The sequence below is a fragment of the Oncorhynchus mykiss genome, chromosome 9, assembly GCF_013265735.2.
Source record: "Oncorhynchus mykiss isolate Arlee chromosome 9, USDA_OmykA_1.1, whole genome shotgun sequence".
Taxonomy (NCBI): domain Eukaryota; kingdom Metazoa; phylum Chordata; class Actinopteri; order Salmoniformes; family Salmonidae; genus Oncorhynchus; species Oncorhynchus mykiss.
Window position 1 is genome coordinate 2,044,401 of NC_048573.1, and position 9,315 is coordinate 2,053,715.

The 9,315-nt window shown below is 40.4% G+C and overlaps 2 protein-coding genes across 2 annotated transcripts in view; both read left to right on the forward strand.

The window, feature by feature from the left end:
• LOC110510452 (low affinity immunoglobulin gamma Fc region receptor II-b) overlaps positions 1–9,287 on the forward strand; it is a 252,069-nt gene extending 242,782 nt beyond the window's left edge. Inside the window, exons 3-7 of the mRNA XM_036989224.1 lie at positions 2,072–2,332; positions 2,803–3,045; positions 4,123–4,269; positions 4,774–4,815; positions 8,440–9,287. Coding sequence (XP_036845119.1) covers positions 2,072–2,332; positions 2,803–3,045; positions 4,123–4,269; positions 4,774–4,815; positions 8,440–8,462 — 716 coding nt within the window. The 3' untranslated portion in view covers positions 8,463–9,287. The remainder of the gene's footprint in view (positions 1–2,071; positions 2,333–2,802; positions 3,046–4,122; positions 4,270–4,773; positions 4,816–8,439) is intronic.
• Positions 1–9,315, forward strand: part of LOC110514165 (butyrophilin subfamily 1 member A1) — a 281,923-nt gene that overhangs the window by 219,494 nt on the left and 53,114 nt on the right. The window lies entirely within an intron of this gene.

Here is a 9,315-nt window from a genome sequence, read left to right on the forward strand (position 1 = left end):
GTGATATGAGAACACTAAGAGAATGTGATATGAGAACACTAAGAGCAGGTGACACGAGAACACTCAGAGGAGGTGATATGAGAACACTAAGAGAATGTGATATGAGAACACTAAGAGAATGTGATATGAGAACACTCAGAGGAGGTGATATGAGAACACTAAGAGAATGTGATATGAGAACACTAAGAGCAGGTGATATGAGAACACTAAGAGCAGGTGATATGAGAACACTCAGAGAAGGTGATATGAGAACACCCAGAGAAGGTGATATGAGAACACTCAGAGAAGGTGATATGAGAACACTCAGAGAAGGTGATATGAGAACACTCAGAGAAGGTGATATGAGAACACTCAGAGAAGGTGATATGAGAACACTCAGAGAAGGTGATATGAGAACACTCAGAGAAGGTGAGGGACACTCAAAGAAGGTGAAGGGTTAAAGTTGATTTTGGGGGTCTTCTAAAGACCCCTACCATTGATCATGTTGTTATTAATTTGCTTACGTGCCATTGTACTTATGCTCATTGTATAGCGGAATATTGAGGCCTCTCTGTGTCTAGCACTCGGCCAAAACCCGCAGCCCTGCATCTGTGAGAAAAGGTGAGAAAAGGGACTGAGGGTGACAGCGAGACACAGAGACAGCGTCTGTTTTTCTCTGAAATAAGGGCAGATTTGCATACCGCTGAGACAGGTTCTCAGAAACCTTGTGTTAAGAATAACTTGTTCTTTTAGCTGTACATGCCGGGTTAGACATAGGAGATCACATTATAAGGTGTAATCTTGGGTATATAACATCCTATAAGATCCTGTCTTTCTTTTGTTCGGGGCAGAACTTAGAGAGACATAAGTTGTATGTTGATCTTTGACTCCTGTCGACGGCTGTATTTTATTTAAAATAACTTAATCATATATATGTGCATTATAATTAAAATATCTTAATAATTTATACGTGCATATGTGATATGAGAACACTCATTGAAGGTACAATAGAACATTCAGAACAGGTGATATGAGAATGCTCGGAGCAGGTGAGGGAACACTCAAAGCACTCCCGGTCAAGGTAGGTGAGGGTGTTCCCTGCAGTGTAGACAACACCTCTGCAGGCCTGCAGATCAGATCATGTTTCCTGATTAGCCAGCTGCCATAGAGAGACAAACATCAAGCATCATTCAATACAACAATCAGGAAGATGGCCAGGGTTTGAAGTCATTCAAGTGTTTCCTGATTAGCCAGCTGCTATAGAGAGACAAACATCAAGCATCATTCAATACAACAATCAGGAAGATGGCCAGGGTTTGAAGTCGTTCAAGTGTTTCCTGATCAGCCAGCTGCTATAGTTCCACTTTCTTTCATGATCATTGGGGCAAAATGATAACTTGACGTAACATTTTAGCAATTACCCATGTGGAACAATAATTAGGCCTAATTCATTTCATTAGATAGGACAAAATGCAATTTCAGATGTATGTGCTCAACTTTCTAAACTCTTAAATTGTGTGGTTTCACCCTCACTATAGTATGTCACAATCTCTGTATGTGTCTTCAATCATATGGATAACTGGAAGACTGAAGTCTTTCTAGGTGTTGCCACAATTACAAAATTGTAATTGTGTGTAGTCAACTTGGAAAAATAGTCAAATATGAATTAAGGTATTAACGGTACTGTTTCCAGCTACTATTCAGCACCTAAAGATAATTTGAGAAAAAATGAAAAATATAAACTATTTGTTAGAATGAATAACACTGATTCTATGATTATATTTTGTGTTAAAAGGATCCGCCCCTTTTTTTCCATTTTCTCCAAATCTAACTGCCTGTAGCTCAGGACCTGAAGCAAGGATATGCATATTCTTCTTACTATTTGAAAGGAAACACTTTGAAGTTTGTGAAAATGTGAAATTAATGTTGGAGAATATAAAAGATAATACGAAGAAAATGTTTTATTTTTTATTTTTATTGTTCTGTCTCTCTGGGCTGTGAGGTTCAGGGGAACTCTCTCTCTCTCTCTCTCTCTCTCTCTCTCTCTCTCCTCCAGCCTCTCTCTCTCCTCCAGCCTCTCTCTCTCCTCCAGCCTCTCTGAGTGTCAGTCCTGACAGAGCTCAGTTCTTTGAATTTGAGTCTGTCTCTCTGAGCTGTGAGGTTCAGGGGAACTCTGCTGGATGGAGAGTGGTGAGGAACGCAGAGAGAGGGAACCATACAGAGTGTAATACTGACTGGGGAAAACCACAAGGGTCTTCATGCATCGTGTCACTGATACCATCAGACAGTGGAGAGTACTGGTGTGAGTCTGGGTCTGGAGAACACAGCAATGCTGTCAACATCACAGTACATGGTATGTCCACAAACACCATCTACTAACATTATAGTGTTTAGTGGTTCATCTGGTTTCAGACCTGATGTTATGTTTATATATGATGTTTATATATTATATACAGCTGGAGCTGTGATCCTGGAGAGACCTGTTTATATATGATGTTTATATATTATATACAGCTGGAGCTGTGATCCTGGAGAGACCTGTTTATATATTATATACAGCTGGAGCTGTGATCCTGGAGAGACCTGTTTATATATTATATACAGCTGGAGCTGTGATCCTGGAGAGACCTGTTTATATATGATGTTTATACATTATATACAGCTGGAGGTGTGATCCTGGAGAGTCCTGTTTATATATTATATATAGATGGAGCTGTGATCCTGGAGAGACCTGTTTATATATGATGTTTATATATTATATACAGCTGGAGCTGTGATCCTGGAGAGACCTGTTTATATATGATGTTTATATATTATATACAGATGGAGCTGTGATCCTGGAGAGCCCTGCCCTTCCTGTGACTGAGGGAGATTATGTGACTCTGCGCTGCAGATATCAGGGAACTCCCTCTGACCTCACAGCTGATTTCTACAAAGATGGATCCCTCATCAGGGCTGAGTCTTCAGGAGAGATGACCATCCCTGCAGTATCCAAGTCAGATGAAGGACTCTACAAGTGTACCAACTCTGAAGGAGAATCACCAGAGAGCTGGATGACAGTGACAGGTGAGAATATGACAGCCCCTAGCCGTGGTATATTGGCCATATACCACACCCCCTTAGATGGTTACTTGGTAGTTACATGTATTTACAATGTATTTGCTGTAACTAACCATGAACATATCAAATCAAATTGTAGTAGTCAGATACAACAGGTGTTGACCCTTCAGTGAAATGCTGACTTACGAGTCCCTAACCAACAATGCATTTTCAAAAAATATGGATAAGAATAAGAGATAAAAGTAACAAGTAACTAAAGAGCAGAAGTAAAAAAATTAACAATATATACATGGGGGTGCCGGTACAGAGTCAATGTGCGGAGGCACTGGTTAGTTGAGGTAGTATGTACGTGTAGGTAGAGTTGTTAAAGAGTTATTAAAGAGACTATGCAGAGTCTGGGGGGGGGGGGGGTGAGATGCAAATAGTCTGGGTCGCCATCTGATTGGATGTTCAGGAATCTTACGGCTTGGGGGGTAGAAGCTGTTTAGAAGCCTCTTGGACCTAGACTTGGCGCTCCGGTACCACTTGCCATGCGGTGGGGTCTCCTTACCTCCTGGTGGGGTCTCCCTACATACTGGTGGGGTCTCCTTACCTACTGGTGGGGTCTCCCTACCTACTGGTGGGGTCTCCTTACCTCCTGGTGGGGTCTCCCTACATACTGGTGGGGTCTCCTTACCTACTGGTGGGGTCTCCCTACCTACTGGTGGGGTCTCCTTACCTACTGGTGGGCTCTCCTTACCTACTGGTGGGGTCTCCCTACCTACTGGTGTGTAGTCTACTGGTGGGGTCTCCTTACCTACTGGTGGGGTCTCCTTACCTAGTGGTGGGGTCTCCCTACCTACTGGTGGGCTCTCCCTACCTACTGGTGTGTAGTCTACTGGTGGGGTCTCCTTACCTAGTGGTGGGGTCTCCTCACCTAGTGGTGGGGTCTCCTTACCTAGTGGTGGGGTCTCCTTACCTACTGGTGGGGTCTCCCTACCTACTGGTGGGGTCTCCCTACCTACTGGTGGGGTCTGCCTACCTACTGGTGGGGTCTCCCTACCCATAAATGTGCTCATAAAACAGGTCTCATTCTTTCTCCAGATGCAGGTCCAGCTCCCATTCCATCTCCAGCAGTCCCAGTGTTGTCCATGTCTCTACTCAGGCTGCTGTGTAGTCTACTGGTGGGGTCTCCCTACCTGCTGGTGACCATCATACTACTGGTGAAAGGCTGCAGGAGCAGGACTCAAGGTGAGAACCTGAGTTTATACAGGATCGCCTCATTCCAACAGAATACCTGATGTAAATCAGAATTATATCACAAGGACTGAAAATACTGCAGTTGTAAAGTGTTGATAACTGTATCTCTGATTGAACCATGTTGTAAAGTGTTGATAACTGTATCTCTGATTGAACCATGTTGTAAAGTGTTGATAACTGTAGCTCTGATTGAACCATGTTGTAAAGTGTTGATAACTGTATCTCTGAACCATGTTGTAAAGTGTTGATAACTGTAGCTCTGATTGAACCATGTTGTAGAGTGTTGATAACTGTAGCTCTGATTGAACCATGTTGTAAAGTGTTGATAACTGTAGCTCTGATTGAACCATGTTGTAGAGTGTTGATAACTGTATCTCTGATTGAACCATGTTGTAAAGTGTTGATAACTGTAGCTCTGATTGAACCATGTTTAAAGTGTTGATAACTGTATCTCTGATTGAACCATGTTTAAAGTGTTGATAACTGTCTGTTTAGGTGAAACCAGGGTACCCAGGAAGACCCACCAAGACCAATTAGGTGAGTTTCTACCTTACAACACAACAGCTGCAGGGTCACACTATGGTATTCTGAACACAGTGTGTACTATATTGTATTACCTCTTAGTAGAAGTAGAAACTAGGATGGATTAACTACCACAATATGGTATTCTGAACACAGTGTGTACTATATTATGTTACCTCTTAGTAGAAGTAGAAAGTAGGATGGATTAGAGTCAACTACCACAATATGGTATTCTGAACACAGTGTGTACTATATTATGTTACCTCTTAGTAGAAGTAGAAAGTAGGATGGATTAGAGTCAACTACCACAATATGGTATTCTGAACACAGTGTGTACTATATTATGTTACCTCTTAGTAGAAGTAGAAAGTAGGATGGATTAGAGTCAACTACCACAATATGTCACTGACATGAATAGATGCATTTAGGAGTAAATAGCCTGGGTATTGAAAAGGAGTAAATAGCCTGGGTATTGAAAAGGAGTAAATAGCCTGGGTATTGAAAAGGAGTAAATAGCCTGGGTATTGAAAAGAAGTACATAGCCTGGGTATTGATGAAGAGTAAATATCCCAGGTAGTGATTGGGAATAAATATCCCTGGTACTGTCACGTTCTGACCTTTATTTCCTTTGTTTTGTATTTATTTAGTATGGTCAGGGTGTGAGTTGGGGTGGGCAGTCTATGTTTGTTTTTCTATGTTTTGGGGCTTTTCTATGTTTCGGCCTAGTATGGTTCTCAATCAGAGGCAGGTGTCATTAGTTGTCTCTGATTTGAGAATCATACTTAGGTAGCCTGGGTTGCACTGTTTGTTTGTGGGTGATTGTCTATGTCAGTGGCCTGTGTTCAGCACAGGTCTATTTTGTAGCTTCACGGTCGTTATTTGTTTATTGTTTTGTATGCAGTGTCAGTACTGTCTTTATTAAAGATTTACCATGGACACTTACCACGCCGCATATTGGTCCTCTGATCCTTTTCGCCTCTCCTCTTCAGATGAAGAGGAGGACGACCGTGACAGGTATTGATGAGGAGTAAATAGCCCTGGTATTGATAATGAGTAAATAGCCTGGGAATTGATGAGAAGCAAATAGCCCTGGTATTGATAATGAGTAAATAGCCCTGGTATTGATAATGAGTAAATAGCCCTGGTATTGATGAAGAGTAAATAGCCCTGGTATTGATGAAGAGTAAATAGCCCTGGTATTAATGAAGAGTAAATAGCCCTGGTATTAATGATGAGTAAATAGCCCTGGTATTGATATGGGAGTGCTTTACATAAGGAATAAATAGCCCAGGTATTGATATGGGAGAGCTGGACATAAGGAGTAATTAGCCCTGGTATTGATATGGGGGTGATTTACATGAGGAGTAAATTGCCTTGGTATTGATAAGGAGTATATAGCCCTGGTATTGATAAGGAGTAAATAGTCTTGCTATTGATATGGGAGTGCTTGACATAAGGAGTATATAGTCCTGGTATTGATAAGGAGTAAATTGCCCTGGTATTGATAAGCAGTAAATAGCCCTGGTATTGATAAGCAGTAAATAGCCCTGGTATTGATAAGCAGTAAATTGCCCTGGTATTGATAAGCAGTAAATAGCCCTGGTATTGATAAGCAGTAAATAGCCCTGGTATTGATAAGCAGTAAATAGCCCTGGTATTGATAAGCAGTAAATAGCCCTGGTATTGATAAGCAGTAAATTGCCCTGGTATTGATAAGCAGTAAATAGCCCTGGTATTGATAAGCAGTAAATAGCCCTGGTATTGATTTGGGAGTGCTTTACATAAGGAGTAAATTGCCCAGGTATTGATATGGGAGAGCAAGACATAAGAACTAAATAGCCCTTGTTAAGAAATGGGAGAGCTTTACATGAGGAGTAAATAGCCCTGGTATTGATAACTAGTAAAAAGCCCTGGTATTGATAACGAGTAAATAGACCTGGTATTGATAACTAGTAAATAGCCCTGATATTGATAAGGGAGAGCTGGACATAAGGAGTTAATAGCCATGGGGAGTGAGGAGTAAATGGCCCAGGTATTGACGAGAAGCAAATAGCCCCGTTACTGATAAGAAGTAAGTAGCCCAGGTATTGATATTGGAGAGCTGGATATATGGAGTAAATATCTCAGGTATTGCTAAGTAGTAAAAAGCCCTGGTGTTGATAACGAGTAAATAGCCCTGGTATTTATCTGGAGTAAATAGCCCTGGTATTGATAATGAGTAAATAGCCGTGGTATTGATATGGGAGAGCTGGACATAAGTAGTTAATAGCCCTGGTATTGATGAGGAGTAAATAGCCCTGGTATTTATAATGAGTAAATAGCCCTGGTATTAATAACGAGTAAAAAAAACCTGGTATTGATAACGAGTAAATAGCCCTGGTATTGATAACGGGTAAATAGCCCTGGTATTGATATGGGAGAGCTGGAATTAAGTAGTTAATAGCCCTGGTATTGATGAGGAGTAATTAGCCCAGGTATTTATCAGGAGTAAATAGCCTAGGTATTTATCAGGAGTAAATAGCCCAGGTATTTATCAGGAGTAAATAGCCCAGGTATTTATCAGGAGTAAATAGCCCAGGTATTTATCAGGAGTAAATAGCCCAGGTATTTATCAGGAGTAAATAGCCCAGGTATTTATCAGGAGTAAATAGCCCAGGTATTTATCAGGAGTAAATAGCCTAGGTATTTATCAGGAGTAAATAGCCCAGGTATTTATCAGGAGTAAATAGCCCAGGTATTTATCAGGAGTAAATAGCCCAGGTATTTATCAGGAGTAAATAGCCCAGGTATTGATATGGGAGAGCTGGACATAAGGAGTTAATAGCCCTTGTATTGATGAGGAGTAAATATACCTGGTATTAATAAGGAGTTAATAGACCTGCTATTGATGAGAAGCAAATAGCCCATGTACTGATAAGAAGTAAATAGCCCAGGTATTGATAAGCAGTAAATAGCCCAGGTATTGATAAGCAGTAAATAGCCCTGGTATTGATAAGCAGTAAATTGCCCTGGTTTTGATAAGCAGTAAATTGCCCTGGTATTGATAAGCAGTAAATAGCCCTGGTATTGATAAGCAGTAAATAGCCCTGGTATTGATGAGCAGTAAATAGCCCTGGTATTGATAAGGGAGAGCTGGACATAATAGCCCTGGTATTGATGAGAAGCAAATAGCCCATGTACTGATAAGAAGTAAATAGCCCAGGTATTGATAAGCAGTAAATTGCCCTGGTATTGATAAGCAGTAAATAGCCCTGGTATTGATAATTAGTAAATAGCCCTGGTATTGATAATTAGTAAATAGCCCTGGTATTGATAAGCAGTAAATTGCCCTGGTATTGATAAGCAGTAAATTGCCCTGGTATTGATAAGCAGTAAATAGCCCTGGTATTGATAAGCAGTAAATAGCCCTGGTATTGATAAGCAGTAAATAGCCCTGGTATTGATAAGCAGTAAATAGCCCTGGTATTGATAAGGGAGAACTGGACATAAGCAAGAGCCCCATTGGAAGTAATTTGATAGGATTCTAAGTAGCACAGTATTGACTAGTAAATCATCTGATATGATTTACATTTCTTAGTGGTTCTGTATTGGATAAGTAAATACATGGCCACACTGATGAACTACTTCTGTGTTGAACAGGTGATCGTGTTGAAGAAGAGTGAGGCTGAGATCACCTGATCACCATAACAACCATCAGAATGGAACTCATGGAATTCTAATATAGAACTGTGAGTCACAATGCTGTATGTTGTTACATTGTAGCTCCACCTGCTGGAACAATAGTGGCATTTGATCAAATGTGATCTATTAACTGATACATGTATTATTCTGATTGGAATGTGTTTTAATATCATGTGTGTTGTATTATTCATTCAGCAGCTGTCCTTTAACATCAGTCATATACTGGTCATATACTGTATAGCATTATGGTTGATACATTGTAAATGCCTTCACTTTTCATGTCTATACAGATCAACTGAGAGGTGTTGTGGTTCAGGCATTATTGTTACAGGTTCAGTATAATGTTATACCGTTACATGTTACAGAGTTAGAAAACATACAGGAGAGGAGAATTCAATTGTTACAATTATTTACTATATTTTCCCATTTTGGTCTCATTATTTTATTTTGTTTAAACATAACTAATGTAGGCCTTTTGTTTTATTGTGTTTTGTGCAAACCCATTATTTTTCAATGAATCATCCTGGTAAGATATTGCTTTTGTCTTTGTATCATATATAATTAAATTAATTATTTTCCTCAATCATGTAGCCTGTTTTTTAATCTGTTCTGAATGACATCACAACCACTTTTAATTTCACTCACTTCCCTTTATCTTCTGAATGCTCCATTCCAGGTTCCCCTACAGCCCCCAGAGCCTTGAGTATCTACTAAATGCTCCATTCCAGGTTCCCTCTACAGCCCCCAGGGCCGTGAGTATCTTCTAAAGAGGGTAGTAAGTTTGAAGATCCTCGGCATACACATCACTGAATTGAATTGGTCCACCTACACAGA